Raw genomic sequence first — 16622 nt, 5'->3', positions numbered from 1 at the left:
GCCAGCTCCTGAGAGCAGCAAGACTTAAGACCCCAAGAGTCTAAAGAACGCAAGGACTGAGGAACAAACAAAGGGACCACCAGAGGCTTGACCCTGAGAACAACTAGACGTGAGACATCAGGAGCCTAAAGAGCGCAGACAGACCCTGGGCGTGAGGATAAAGCTGAGAGGGCGCTGGGCTAAAAATGGCAAGCCAGACTCAGGAACCCCAGAAGAGAAAGATAAACAAGAAATCTTTAACACTTGACAACTTTTACACAGAGAAAATCCAGACAACAGAGCAAACAGCAGAGGAGAACAAACAAATAATCATATCCAAACCTTCCCAAAACAATGAAAACTGGTCACAAGCTCTTGAAGAGTTCAAATCTGAAATGATGAAAAAGATGGAAGAGATCTGGCAAGAAAATAACAGTTTATAAGGCAGATTTTTGCAATTGGAAAAGGAAAACCAGTCTCTAAAAGCTAGAATTGGGCAATTTGAAAAAGATGCCCCCAAATAAAAAGAATTAATAAACAAATTGGAGACCAAAAACAAACAGCTGGAAAACAGGATAGACCAAATCAAAAAGGAAAATCAAAACATTATAGCAGAAAACCAGTCTCTAAAGACAAGAACGGGGAAATTAGAAGCCAATGATCTCTCAAGACAGCAAGATCAAATAAAACAAAGTCAAAAGAATGATAAAATAGAAGGAAACATGAAATATCTCACTAAGAAATTGACAGATCAAGAAAACAATCTAGAAGAGACAATTTGAGAATCATTAGTCTTCCTAAAAAAGGAGAAATTAATAGAAATTTGGACTCCATACTGAAAGAAATAATTCAGCAAAACTGCCCTGAAGTTCTACAAGAGGGCAATATAGACATTGAAAGGATCCATAGATCACTCTCTACACTAGACCCTGAAAAGACAACCCCCAGGAATATAATAGCCAAATTCAAGAGCTTCCAAGTAAAAGAAAAACTTACAAGAAACCAGGAAAGAGACAATTCAGTTATCAAGGAGTACCAATCAGGAACACATAGGATCTGGCAGCTTCCACACTAAAAGACTGCAAGGCTTGGAATATGATATTCAGAAAGGCAAGAGAACTGGGTCTACGACCAAGGATCACATACCCATCAAAACTGAATATATACTTCCAGGGGAAAGTTTGGGCATTCAACAAGATAGAAGATTTCCAAGTATTTGCACAGAAAAGACCAGGACTAAATGAAAAGTTAGATATCCAACCACAAAAATCAAGAGAAACATGAAAAGGTAAATAAGAAACAAAAGGGAAAGAAACAAAATTCTTCTTTTTAAAATTTGCCCCTTTAAGGACTTCAATAAGATCTAATTATTTGTATTCCTATGTGGAGAAATGTTATGTATAATTCTCTGTAGTGAACTCTATTCACTATTATACTATTCACTATTATAGTAATTAGAAGAATTATTCATAGGGAGAGGTTGGAATACTAAATGGTCTAAGATGATATGGGGGGTGGGAAAGACGGGGGTGAATAGGAGAGGACACCAAGAGAAACTTGAATGAATAAGAAAAATAGGATATTCTATTACACACAAAGAGGGAATGGGAAGGAGAGGGGATGAATACTATTATAAGAAGGAGAGGAAGAGAGCATTAAAAGGTAATATTTAAACCTTACTCTCAAGAGTAATTAACCTTGAGAGGGAAGAGTAGCTATATCCATTGCGATATAAAACTCTATCTAACCCTACTTAGAAAGTCAGAAAGGATAAACCAAGGGGAGCGGGAGAGTGGGGAGGTCAAAAAAGGGAGGGGAGAAGAAGAAGGGGGAAGGAATTCATTAGGCCTTAAAAATAAAAAGAGGGGACTAATAAGGGAGGGGATAGAAAGGGAAGTAAATCAAGGGAGGGGACAAGGGGTTACTGGCTTAAAGAAAACCACTGATTTAAAAGGAAATAGTGTAAGAAGGGGTAGAACTAGGAGAGGATACTAAAAGGCGGCAAATACACAACTGATAATTATAACTCTGAATGTGAACAGGATAAACTCTCCCATAAAACGGAAGCAAGTAGCAGAGTGGATTAGAAACCAAAATCCTACCATATGTTGTCTACAAGAAACTTTGTAGACAACATATGGTAGGATTTTGGTAGGATGGACATACACGAGTTTAAGGTAAAGGGCTTGAGCAAAATCTTTTGGGCTTCAAATGAGAAAAAGAAGGCAGGAGTGACGATCATGATTTCTGACAAAGCCAAAGCAAAAATAGATATGACTTAAAAAGACAGTGAAGGTAATTACATCCTGATTAAAGGCAGTATAAACAATGAGGAAATAACACTGCTCAATATGTATGCACCAAATGACATCCAAATCCGTAAATGAGAAACTAGCAGAGCTCAAGAACGAAATAGATAGTAAAACCACACTAGTGGGAGATCTAAATATTTGTCTTTCAGAGCTAGATAAATCAAAACAAAAAATAAATAAGAGGTAAGAGAGGTGAATGAAGTCCTAGAAAAATTAGATTTAATTGATATGTGGAGAAAAATAAATGGGGACACAAAAAGGAATACCCCTTCTTTTCAGCTGCACATGGTACATTCACAAAGATTGACCATGTAATAGGGTATAGAAACATGGAAAACAAATGCAAAAGAGCATAAATAATTAAATGTAACCTTCTCAGATCATAATGCAATAAAAATAATAATTAGTAAAGGCACCTGGACAGGCAAATCAAAAACTAATTGGAAATGAAATAATATGATTCTCCAAAACCAGCTAGTCAAAGAAGAAATCATAGAAACAATCAACAAGTTCATTGAGGAGAATGACAATGATGAGACATCCTACCAAACTCTGTGGGATGCAGCCAAGGCAATACTCAGGGGGAAATTTATATCCTTGAGTGCATATATTAACAAATTAGGGAGGGCAGAAATTAATGAATTGGGCATGCAACTTAAAAAACTAGAAAGTGAACAAATTAAAAATCCCCAGATGAAAACTAAATTAGAAATACTAAAAATCAAGGGAGAAAGTAATAAAATCGAAAGTAAAAGAACTATTGAATTAATAAATAAGACTAGAAGCTGGTATTTTGAAAAAACAGATAAAATAGACAAAGTACTGGTCAATCTAATAAAAAGAAGGAAAGAAGAAAACCAAATTGACAGTATCAAAGATGAAAAGGGAGACCTCACCTCTAATGAAGGGGAAATTAAGGCAATCATTAAAAATTATTTTGTCCAATTATATGGCAATAAATATAGCAATCTAGGTGATATAGATGAATATTTACAAAAATATAGATTGCCTAGATTAACAGCAGAAGAAGAAATAGAATACCTAAATAATCCCATATCAGAAAAAGAAATTGAATAAGCCATCAAAGAACTCCCTAAGAAAAAATCTCCAGGACCTGATGGATTCACAAGTGAATTCTATCAGACATTCAAAGAGCAACTAATCCCAATACTATACAAATTATTTGATATAATAAGCAAAGGAGTCCTATCAAATTCCTTCTATGACACAAATATGGTACTGATTCCAAAGCCAGGGAGATCAAAAACAGAGAAAGAAAACTACAGACCAATCTCCCTAATGAACATAGATGCAAAAATCTTAAATAAAATACTAGCAAAGAGACTCCAGCAAGTGATCAAGAGGGTTATCCATCATAATCAGGTGGGATTTATACCAGGAATGCAAGGATGGTTCAACATTAGGAAAACCATTCACATAATTGAATATATCAACAGTCTAACAAACAAAAATCACGACTGTCTCAATAGATGCTGAAAAAGCCTTTGACAAAATACAGCACCCATTCCTATTGAAAACACTGGAAAGTATAGGAACAGAAGGACCCTTCCTAAAAATAATATATACCTAAATATACAGTATATACCTAAAACCATCAACAAGTATCATATGCAATGGGGATAAATTAGAAGCCTTCCCAATAAGATCAGGAGTGAAACAAGGATACCCATTATCTCCTCTATTATTTAACATTGTACTAGAAACATTAGCAGTAGCAATTACAGAAGAAAAAGAAATTGAAGGTATCAAAACAGGCATTGAGGAGACTAAGCTACCACTCTTTGCAGATGATATGATGGTATACTTAAAAAATCCTAGAGAATCAACTAAAAAGCTGGTAGAAATAATCAACAACTTTAGCAAAGTTGCAGGATACAAAATAAATGCACATAAATCATCAGCATTTCTATATATTTCCAACACATCACAGCAGCAAGAGGTAGAAAGAGAAACACCATTTAAAATCACCCTAGACAACATAAAATACTTGGAAATCTATCTACCAAAACAAACACAGAAATTATACGAAAACAACTACAAAACACTTTCCAAACAAATAAAAGTGGATTTAAACAACTGGAAAGCCATTGGTTGCTCATGGGTAGGACGAGCTAACATAATAAAAATGACCATTCTACCCAAATTAATTTACCTATTTAGCGCCATACCTATCAAACTACCAAAAAACTTCTTTACCGAATTAGGAAAAACTATAACAAATTTCATTTGGAATAACAAAAGATCAAGAATATCAAGAGAAATAATGAAAACAAAATGTGAAGGAAGGTGGCCTAGCAGTACCAGATATTAAACTATACTATAAAGCAGTACCCATCAAAACGGTATGGTACTGGCTAAGAGACAGAAGGGAGGATCAGTGGAATAGACTTGGGGTAAGTGACATCAGCAAGACAGTGTATGATAAACCCAAAGAGCCCAACTTTTGGGACAAAAATCCACTGTTTGACAAAAACTGCTGGGAAATTTGGAAAACAATATGGGAGAGATTAGGCTCAGATCAACATCTAACACCCTACACCAAGATAAATTCAGAATGGGTGAAGGACTTGAATATAAAGAGGGAAACTATAAACAAGTTAAGTGAACAAAGAATAGTATACTTGTCAGATCTCTAGGAAAGGAAAGATTTTAAAACCAAGCAAGAGTTAGAGAAAAATACAAAATGTAAAATAAATGGTTTTGATTATATTAAACTAAAAAGCTTTTGTACAAACAAAAACAATGCAGCCAAAATCAGAAGGGAAACAACAAATTGGGAAAAAATCTTTATAACAAAAAACTTTGACAGGGATCTAATTACTCAAATATACAAGGAGTTAAATCAATTGTATAAAAAAAAAATCAAGCCATTCCCCAGTTGATAAATGGGCAAGGGACATGAATAGGCAATTTTTTGATAAAGAAATCAAAACTATAAATAAGCACATGAGAAAGGGTTCTAAATCTCTAATAATTAGAGAAATGCAAATCAAAACAGCTCAGAGGTACCACCTCACACCTAGCAGATTGGCTAAAATGATAGAAGGGGAGAGTAATGAATGTTGGAGGGGATGTGGCAAAATTGGGACATTAATGCATTGCTGGTGGAGTTGTGAGCTGATCCAACCATTCTGGATGGCAATTTGGAACTATGCTCAAAGGGCTTTAAAGGAATGCCTGCCCTTTGATCCAGCCATACCATTGTTGGGTTTGTACCCCAGAGATTATAGATAAACAGACTTATATGAAAATATTTATAGCTACACTTTTTGTGGTGGCAAAAAAGTGGAAAATGATGGTATGCCCTTCAATTGGGGAATGGCTAAACAAATTGTGGTATATGCTGGTGATGGAATACTATTGTGCTCAAAGGAATAATAAACTGGAGGAATTCCATGTGAACTAGAAAGACCTCCAGGAATTGATGCAGAGCAAAAGGAGCAGAGCCAGGAGAACATTGTACACAGACTAATACACTGTGGTAAAATAGATTGTGGTGGATTTCTGTACTGGCAGTAATACAGTGACCCAGGACAATTCTGAGCGATTTATGGAAAAACTACCACACCAATGCAACTATTAACAATTTGGAAATAGGTCTTGATCAATGACACATGTTAAAACCAGTGGAAATGTGCAGTGGGCATGGGGGAGGAGGTCGGTCGGGTGTGTGTGTGTGTGTGTGAGTGTGAAGTGGAAAGTAAGAGCATGAATCATGTAACCATGTCAACTTTTCTAAAAAATAAATATTTTTTTAAAAATCAACAACAAAAAAAAAAATATCTGACTCCTACTATATCTGAATCTCTAGGTCCATACCAGAAAAGAATTACTGAGGTATTAAATGCATCATAATCCTGATAATTTTCTTTATTATGTATACTTTCTTGTTTTAATCTAAATTAATAGCATTTGGGAGACAAATACAATGGTTGTTTAAAATAAGCCAACTCCAAACAATTACATGCTTTATATTATATTCATTTTAAAAAAACCCTTACCTTTTATCTCAGAATCAATATTAAGTTTTAGTTCCAAGACAGAAAAGCAGCAAGGGTAAGGTAAAGGTAAGAAGAGCATTTGGATTAAGTGACTTGCTTAGGCTCACATGGCTAGGAAGTATCTGGCTCACATGGCTAGGAAGTATCTGAGGACAGATTTGAATAAAGGACCTTCCGGCTCTCAATCTACTAGGCCACCTAGTTGTCCCTAATTTATGTACTTTTAAATGTAAACATAAGGGGGCAGCTGGGTGGCTCAGTGGATTAAGAGCCAGACCTAGAGACAGTAGGCCCTAGGTTCAAATCTAGCCTCAGACACTTTCATGGGCAAGTCACTTAACTCCCATTGCCTAGCCCTTACCATTCTTCTGCCTTGGAGCCAATACACAGTATTGACTCCAAGAGGGAAGGGAAGGGTTAAGGGGAAAAAAAGTAAATATAAGACTACAAAGAATAAACAGTTTAAATAGTAGTTTATTAAGACATTCTTGTTTCTGAAGTGTAGGAGCTATTTTAAACATGACATATAAAGGCTAAACAAGTGATGACAAGTGAGTCAAATGTGTACTTATGATTTGAAACAAAATTTGACTAAGTTTTTGAATAAACTAAATGGACTGACTAGCAGCTGCTTTAGTATCTGGTAGATGAAATCTAAATCAATCCATAATGCTTGATAGGTTGAATTAGAAATATCAATATAGGGGGCAGCTGGGTAGCTCAGTGGATTGAGAGCCAGGCCTAGAGATGGGAGGTCCTAGGTTCAAAATCTGGCTTCAGACACTTCCCAGCTGTGTGACCCTGGGCAAGCCCCCCATTGCCTAGCCCTTACCATTCTTCTGCCTTGGAGCCAATACACAGTATTGACTCCAAGATGGAAGGAAAAAATAAAATAAAAGAAATATCAATATGACAAAAATGGAGTAACATTTGTAGATTATTCTAAGGAACTCAAGAGAAATTTCCTAAAACCATACAGAAAAGTCACATAAAATCAATATGCTACAAATTAGGAATTAAGTCAGTTGAATAAGTATTTAAATGTATTTATTAAAAATGTATTATTAAATTAATAATAATTAAATTCCTAAGTAGCTCATATTCTAATAGGGAAAGACAACACATATGAGAGTTTGACTATGGAGAAGATGGAAAAAAATCCAGTTGTCCTTAAGACAAGCATAATGGTAGAGCAAAAGGCAACATTCAGGGATTAAATTTTAGACTATAGGTGAAGTGCAATGTCTATTAGTTTAGAGTGCACAATGGTAGGACAGATGGGATAGTTACGTATTCAATCTTTTTCACCAACAAAAAGTACATTTAGCTCAGTATTGAAATGTTAAAAAGGAAGGCAAAGCACTCCTTTATTTTGGCCTTCATCCTGCACGTAAAAATTTAGAATTCACAGTTATAAGCAGAAACTGGATCAGTCCATGTTGGCCACAGCAGCCATGACTAAGGATATCTTGCTACAGGCTGAGACCAAGTGAGTGGTTATTGTTAAGAAGTAAAAATTACAGTTGCTACAAAGCAGTTGTTTGAATACAGGCTGGGCATCAAAAATAGACAATTGGACAGGAAATTTCTGCTCTAAAAGACATTTGAGGTTAAATATATTATCAAGGATGTGGCAAAGAGCCTTTCTAAATTATCAAACCTGATAACTTTTGACTTACAATGTTTTAAATGGTCAAAAGTAAGACAAGAAAATTACGCACCAATAAGCATTATAAAGTTTGGGCAGGAAATAAGCTCTTATAAGTGATGTTTTCAAAAATGCTGTCAATGGAATCAAGAGCTTTAGAAGAGAAAGGGAGATCTGGCAAGGGAATAGCTAAGTAGGGACACAAGATTTTGGATTTAAGAGTTGGACCTTATAGTTAAACTAGTTCAATGCCCAAATTATACAAACAAGGAAACCAAGAGATATATGATATTATACAAATGAGGAAACCCAGAGACACAAGATAACTTGTCCATGGTTACACATATGTATGTGTCACTCCTCCCTACCTCCTTGCCACAAGATATAAAACTACAGAACAAGCAATAATGTAAAGCAGTACTGATGACCCATGAACAGAAATTTATAGAAGCTGAAATTCAAGGAAGGTTACATTAGAAGCCCAAAGCTTCATATTTATATTCAAATCAACAAAGTATGGACAACAATAAAATAAATGAACCAGAGATTTTAATACAAGGAGACAAATCTGATTTTATATTAATTATCAGAAAGGGAAAGATAGAAACCCATAATTAGAATGACAAGGGAAGAATATACCTTACTCAAAAAGATGAAGAGAGGTAAATGAGGGTAATGGGATGAGAGAAGGAAATAGCACTATACATTAAGACAACATACTCATGCAAAGAAATTCAAGAAAGAAAGGAAGCATGGTAAGGTTGACATGTGAGTAAAGAGTAATAGAGGGAGAAATGGAAGTAAGTACCGTGAAAAGGTTGCTGAACTTGGAATCACAGAAATATTTGTGTGACCCTGGGCATATCACCTAGTCTCTCTGGGTCTTAGTTTCCTCATCAGCAAAATGAAGAGAGCACTCTGAAGATAATTTCTGACTATAAATCTATGATCTTATGGAAAAGAGGAAATAAATGAGTTGAAGAAAAGATTACAAGAATGGCATGAAAGTATTTTATTGCAGGGTTGAGAATATAAATTATTCAGCATCTATGGGTTTGCTCTCTCAAAAGCAGACCAAAAATTTCTTTTCTTTCCTTAAGGGAAATTTCATTCAAAGATAAGGAAGAATGAGTGAGGAGAATTTCTAAAATATGGACCTGATTCTCAATGGCAAGGAAAAACTTGTAGCTAAGGAGGAAATAATGGGAAACTTGGCAAGTGATCACTAACTACATCTTAGCATATGTGACAGGGAAGAAAAGGAAAGCTAAGCAAACACTCTAGAATTCGGCAGGGCACATATGAAATATTTTGCAGAAAGGAGTGTTACAAGCTCATAGAAAAAATTTTTACAGAAATCAGTTCAAGGATGGGAAGTTCAAGAATGAAATTTAAGAATTTAAGGCAAATAATTCTGATGAGAAAGAAAGACATCTATAAAGAATAATGTTGATGTAAAAAAACCTAGACTCTAAAATGAGTTCTGGGGATACAAAGAAAGGCAAAATATGAACCCTGTTCTCAAAGAGCTGTCTAATGAGGGAGACAACTTGTAAAATACTCATGTACAAGTAAGCCACATAGGATAAATTAGACATAAACTTAGAGGAAAGGTATTAGCATTAAGGAAGAATCAATCAGGAAAGGCTCCTTATGGAGGATGTTAGATAATACCTGAAAGAAATCAGGTAAGCCAGGAGAGTAGGGAGAGAATTCCAGGGTATACAGGAGTGTCAATGAAAATGCAGAGTTGGGAGAGGGAGTGTATTGTGCAAGGAATAGGAAAGAGGCCAGTGTCTCTGAATAGAAATAGAAGGGAGGTATGGGTAAGGAAGAGGAGGGTAGAGGATATTATATTTGTCCTGAAGATAAAAAGAGTCACTGGAATTTACTGAATTAGGGAGAAGGGGCAAAATGGTCAGACATGCACTTAAATAAGATGAATCTGGCAGTGGAGTGGTGGATGGCTAGAGTAGTGAAGAGATATGAGGAAGGAAAACCAAGTAGTAATTATAGAAGTCCAGAGATAATCAGGGCCTGCACCATCACAGTGGTTATGTCAAACAGAAGTAGGTGAGGGGAGAGAAGCTGTTTGGGAAGAAAGGGAAAATTTAATTTTGGATATAGTAAGTTTAAGAAGCATACAGGACATCCAATTAAAGATGTTTAAAAAAGCAATTAGAGATAAAAGATTCAAGACTAGAAGAGGATATCACTGGATTATATATATATATATATATATACATATATATATACATATATATAGCCAATGATAGCTTGCAAAAATAGGTGGATCAAGTTGCAGGTTTTGCCTTTTTTTTTTTTTTTTTAAAACTTACTAGAGTTGTAGTTTAAGGAAATGCTATAGTTAATTTAAATTTTAATAAAGTTTCAGGGTAAAGCTGTGGAAAAGATAAGAGATGTCAGCTAGTAAATAATACAAATATATAGCTCTAGAACTGACTAGACATTTGAATCCAAAATGTAGTCATTAATGGTTAGATGTAATCTTTGAAGAAAGAACATCTCTGAGGGATCTGATCTGGCCTTATGCTATGTCTTAAATACCAGATTACTAAATTTACCATGAGGAATAGCTAACAGATAATCATCAGGGTACAAAAAAATATTGTCAGGTCAAGGTGTTAGAATGACTCTTCTAAGATAAATTGTAATAAGGATACATATAAAACTTTTTATTGAAATTTTTAAAAATTAGAGTAAAATATTGGGGAGGCATAGAAAGTTTTTCTGATAAAGATGTATTCTTTAAAGCAGATTATAAATTCAACAGTGCTTCGATGAATAGAGAAACATCAATTTAAGTTGTATTCTGCCATAGTTAGACCACATATAGCATGTTCATTTTAACATTTTTTTTAAACATTTAATAACATTTCTTTTTTAGAAAAGTTAACATGGTTACATGGTTCATGCTCTTACTTTTCCCTTCACTCCCCGACACCCTCCCCCCCCCCATAGCTGATGCTCATTTCCACTGGTTTTATAGCATGTTCATTTTAGAGTACTATAAGGAAAGGGGCAGCCAGGTGGCTGAGCAGATAGTCAGGCCTAAGCCTAGATTAGAGGGAAGTCCTGGGTTCAAATCAGACCTTAGACACACTCTAGCTGTGTGACCCTGGGAAAATCATTTAACTCCCATCACGCATGCACATGCACTTATGCGCACACGTAAGCAGTATAACAAAAACAGTGATGATCTGAAACACTTCCAAAGTACTGAAAACAAGATAGGATTTTGAGATATGAGTACAAGCTAAAGAAATTAGAGACAGCCTGAAGAAGAGAAGATTTATAGGGAACATGCCAGCTGTATTTGAATATGCTGTATGGAGGCAGATTTTAGTCTAGATATGAGAAAAAATGATTTCTAACAATTAGATGCAGTTCATATTTCTATAGCATTTTAAGGTTTGCAAAGTGTTTTCCTTACAACACCCTGATAATGTAAGAAGTACAAGCACTATTATTCAAAAATATTTTATTTTCCCAAATACACATAATAACAATTTTCAACATGTTTCTGAAATTATAAGATCTAAATTGTCTCCCTCTCTTTCCTCTCCCCTCTTGGAGATAAGCAATTTGATATGGGTTACACATGTATTATCATGTAAAACATACTTCTATAAGTGAAAGCACCTTTATTCTTATTTTACAAATGAACTACCACTAGGTGCTTGAGGTAGGATTTAAACCTAAGACTTCATGTTTCCAAATTTAATGTTATATTCACTACACCATTCAGGAGGTACTGAGTTCCTCCTTGCTAAAGACTTTCTAGTAAAGGCTGTGTGTCCTACTGAGTAACACTGTATAGGAAATTATTTTAAAAAGATTTTTTTTTGAGAGAAATTTCAGGAAAAGAAGCTTGCTAACTCCTCAAATCAAGAAAGTGAACTTTTTGAAGTCACCATAAAAGAAGTCCACAGAAACCATACACTGCATCAGAAGATTCAGAATGAACTTTGGGATGTAGTAAATCGAACTGAAGGGGGTTAAACACATTTACTCTGAATGTAAACTCTTATGCCAGAAGGGATTGCTCCACAACTGGCTTTTTGTCAATGTGCCTACCAATCATTGGTTTTGCTCTCTTTCTCTTTTATTTCCCTCTTACCCTCAAATTGTTATAATTTCTTCTTAGAAAGTACATAATTGTATGCACCTCTAGTAAGAGATATTTAAGAGATATAAGCTGGTTATGTGAAATGATTCACTGGGGAAACTAGGCATGTAAATCTGGGAGATTTCAACATGCTTGTCTCTCAAAAGAATCGGGGGGGGGGGGGGGAGAGTGTGTAAAGGGAACCCCTTCCTCCCAGGGTCAGGAACTTTCTGTTCACCTGAGCCAGCCTAATAACATGGCTGGAACACTCCAAACAGAGATCACAGGTTAAAAGTCCTAGGATCATGACCCGGAACTATGGGTTATGATTCTGAGTCAGAGAGACTGACTGGTTCCTGAGATGTGATAGGCCAATGCAAAGAGAAAGGAAGTGACATGGAGAAAGAGGACTATAAAAAAATGAGATGGTAGAGGAGATCAGGTTCTTCTCTGGAGGTCTTTGGCTGGGGGTCTTTCTGCGATTTAGCATTGGTGGGTTGGGCAGAGGATACCCTCATGGACTGGTAAGACTCTTGCTCCAAAGAGACGATCAGACTTCCACGTGGAGGTCAGAACCTTGTCAGGGAGTGAGCTGAAATTCTATGGACCAGACTTTAGAGTGGTAGGCTAGGAAATAAATCTTCTTTTTCCTTCCCCCCTTCCTTATTTCTTTCTTATACTATATTTATATTATATTAAATTGTTAAAAGTTACTATCTCCTTGTGACTTGAGTTAATTATTTTATAAACGGCAACCACAATTGGTTTTTAAAAAACTAATATTATATTTCCAAACCAATTTTTAAATATTACATTTAGCATAATATTAATTTTCAATATTATAGTTTAGATGAGGTTTGAACTAGGTGGACTTTTTGGCAGATGAGGGAATAGAACGTCAGACAATCTAGAACTAGTCTTGGACCTACAACCAATTTGCTGTATGACCTGAGGCAAATTGCCACTTCCCAAGGCTTTAGATTCCTCATCTAAAAAGGACAGAAGTTTGATGTTCTCAAATTTCCTTACTTGCTCTAACTAAAATATACCCTGATAAGATAAAATATATACTTCTGTGAAAGGAAAGATTATATAATAATAATTTCCTATATTATAGTAGATAATCCAATGGAAACAGCATTTAATGAATATCGTTAAAATGAATTTCTCATCACTTGTGTAATATACAGAAATAGTCAGCCATTTTCTGTAGGTACTAAAAACAGTTTGCCCCTTTAGAACTCAGAACCTGGCAAAGCAGCCCAGGGCTATGAAGTCTCCCTGGGTCAGAAGTTGAAATAAATTTTGATGGTTTGTTAAATGATCTTGAATGAAGCTCAGTGGTCTTATCAATACAAAAAAAAAAAAAAAAAAGATTGATATAGCTAGCAATATCAAACCAACAAAATTATACAGGCCCACAAACATATTCAGTGGCTTTCAAGACAAAATAGAAAAAAGTAAAACTTATATGTATTATAATATTCTTACCCTACCGGGTTCAGATTACTTTTTCTTACTTATAAGTTCAATTAAAAAAAGTGTTTATTAACCGCTTCTGCTTCCTGGTTCTGTAGAATGACTTTTAAAACGTACTCGTGATAAAAAAGATTTTAAGTTAACAAAAAATTCAGTGTTTTGTAGATAATATATTAATAATCGACCAGAACTCTATATAACATTCTAGAGAAGAAAAGTATCATTGGTTAAAAGAAACCAATTTTATAAAAATGTGTGTGTGTGTGTGTGTGTGTGTGTGTATAAAATAAGCAATTAAACTATTATATACTAAATTCAGTACTTCAATGGCTTTTTTTTTTTTTAGACCCTTGTACTTCGGGGTATTGTCTCATAGGTGGAAGATTGGTAAGGGTGGGCAATGGGGGTCAAGTGACTTGCCCAGGGTCACACAGCTGGGAAGTGGCTGAGGCCGGGTTTGAACCTAGGACCTCCTGTCTCTAGGCCTGACTCTCACTCCACTGAGCTACCCAGCTGCCCCTACTTCAATGGCTTTTTGAAAATCTCCCCTTCCTTGGTATAGGCTCAAACTCATCCATATCTTCTCATCTTGCAATTCTTGCTTACATTCATTTTGAAAGTTTCTGAGTCAAATGTTTGTATTCACATAGCTTTACTAAAACTAGTTCACAATTTTCCTATTTGCCTCACAAATCCTGACATTCCAGGGAGCACACAATATTAAAAGAAACCCTATATTTAAAACACACAAATGATTATTGCTCTGGAAAAAAACAGATCATGCTAACAAAATAACATAATTGAAAGATGAAGCTAGTAACACAAAATACCTTCATTTTAAGTAACCGAGGTTCCTAAGTTAAAATAATTTTGGTTTTAAAGTATTTTCCTTAATATCTTTAAAAACTCATGAGATTTCTCCAGAGACATACCAGTAAGGAATCACTTAGACATTACCTTCTGAAAATGCCTAGGAAATTTTAAAATGGCTCTCAAATATGCTAGCTTTTAATTTTAAAGGAAATCTTGAGAGCCAGCATAATAGCTATCTTTCCTAATGAAGCAAAAATAGGAATTAAAAAAAAAACAACAAACCACATGCATGATAAACAAACAAAAACAAAGGTACTTACCTCCACTTGCATACTCCATGATTAAGTACAGTGTTTTTTCAGTTTCAATTACTTCAAATAACTTAACTGAGGGGAGATTAGGAAAAGGAAGTAAAATTTACTAACAAAATGTACATATACATTTGTTTATTTAGTATTCATTATTCAATAGCAATGTTGAGAAAAAACATATGTGTGTAGGCCTAGGTACGTTAAAAACCTTAAGTTCATAGTTTTAAATGTATTCCCCCCCCCTTAAAAAATTTCAGCAACTGATTCTTTGAAAAAAATGCCAATTGTGTCTTTACTAATTTAAAATATGCTTTAGCAAATAAAAAGATTAAAATTAGATATAATAAAAACACAGATGACTCTTGGTACCTTCTAACAAATTAATTTTGCATTTAGTAGACCATGGTAAGTCAAATTCAATACTGACTTCTATCTGTAGATTTTCTTCGCATGAATTTGTCATTTTCTCCTCATATTTCAAAGGAATATAACCCTCTCTAATCTTCCAACACTCTTAATAACAGTACTCAGATTTCATAAGCTTTACAAACTAATTAAATTTAACAAACATTTAAACACCTACTATGTTTAATGTCCTGCATTAAATACTTAGGATAAAAACATCCTGAGTAAAAAAACATTAGCAAGCACTTATTATGTGCCAAGTACTGTGCCTTTAAGTGCTAGGGAGATAAAAAGAAAAAAGTGAGATGGTCAAACTCTTACTGTGGGAAACAACACATTAAAAAGTTCAGTTGTAGACTAGATGGATAGAAAAGCCAGAAGTCCTAAGAATACAGAGAGGTAGGGTGGATGGTAAAGGGTCTTTACATTAGTAGGTCAGATTTAAGTGTCAAGGATCTTCAAGTATAGAAGCAGAGCACAAGACCTGGTGATCCTCCCTCTGCTAGGAAGGAACAGAGCTAGCAGCTCTGCCTTCTTCAAACTGAGAGCAAAGCAGACAATCCAAAGGAGTAGGGAAGGATCTTCCCCCCAAAATCCTGGTACCAGGTTTCATCTGGTAGTCCAGGATGATGCTGAGTTGGCTGGAGGAAGGGTGCTGGCAGTGCTGGCAACAGATAAAAATCTTATAGTCCCAGCATGCAGTAAGTTTAAACTTTAATAGTTCAGATTTATTTGTGTATAATGTGGACAATATGACATGACATGTAGAATGTGATATGGGCAAAGAAAAAATGATTCCATATGAAATGATATAAAAAAAATCTCATGAGGATAGCACTTTCCACTAGGAATAGGGATAAAGAGTAGGAAAAGTTTGATGGATGGTAAATATGACATGTTGGTTAAAAACTGAAATAATAAAGGCTCTCAAAAGGCATAAAGTCATATATTCTGGGTGTGGAACAGTCTTTTAAAAAAAATTTAAGAGTTAACAGGTGGACAGTATGTTGTATGGTCAGAACATAGGGAACATGAAGGAAAGTCATAAAAGAGAACGTTGGAAAGATAGAATAGGAATTTTGGAGGGCCTTAAATGCTAAGCTTAAGGTCTACTTTGATCTAACTGAAAAGGGTAATCAATGAAAGAGGAGTATCATCAGTCAAAAAATAGGAATATGAATGTGCTGAAGGGAAGTGGGGTTATCTTTAAGAGGTTATAACAACAGACAAGAAGAGATGAGACTTAAACTAGGATAGGGAATACAGCAGGTAGTCTACCATTTTGAAAAGCTCACAACTCAACTTTTCTTATTTCATCTTTTAAGATATAATTCTGATTAAAATATTAATGGTTGAAGTGTGATATTGCAATTGTTTCACAGAAAACAAAAACTTGTAAAGTTAACCACTTTGAAGAAGCATCTGAGAGAAATTGAAAGCACTATGATAAATGGGAAAGGATAACCTCAGAACATACTGGCTTTTGGGGGAGAATTAATCAATTTTCATGGGGAATGAGGGTCC

At 35.0% G+C, this 16622-nt stretch overlaps 1 protein-coding gene across 1 annotated transcript in view; it reads right to left on the bottom strand.

Annotated features, from left to right (window-relative positions):
• Positions 1-16622, bottom strand: part of MARK3 (microtubule affinity regulating kinase 3) — a 132189-nt gene that overhangs the window by 57864 nt on the left and 57703 nt on the right. The window contains exon 5 of the mRNA XM_044664630.1: positions 14703-14768. Coding sequence (XP_044520565.1) covers positions 14703-14768 — 66 coding nt within the window. The remainder of the gene's footprint in view (positions 1-14702; positions 14769-16622) is intronic.

Source organism: Gracilinanus agilis, chromosome 2 (genome assembly GCF_016433145.1).
Source record: "Gracilinanus agilis isolate LMUSP501 chromosome 2, AgileGrace, whole genome shotgun sequence".
Lineage (NCBI taxonomy): Eukaryota > Metazoa > Chordata > Mammalia > Didelphimorphia > Didelphidae > Gracilinanus > Gracilinanus agilis.
Note: the sequence above shows the minus strand (reverse complement) of the source record. Positions and strands in the feature narration are given on the sequence as shown.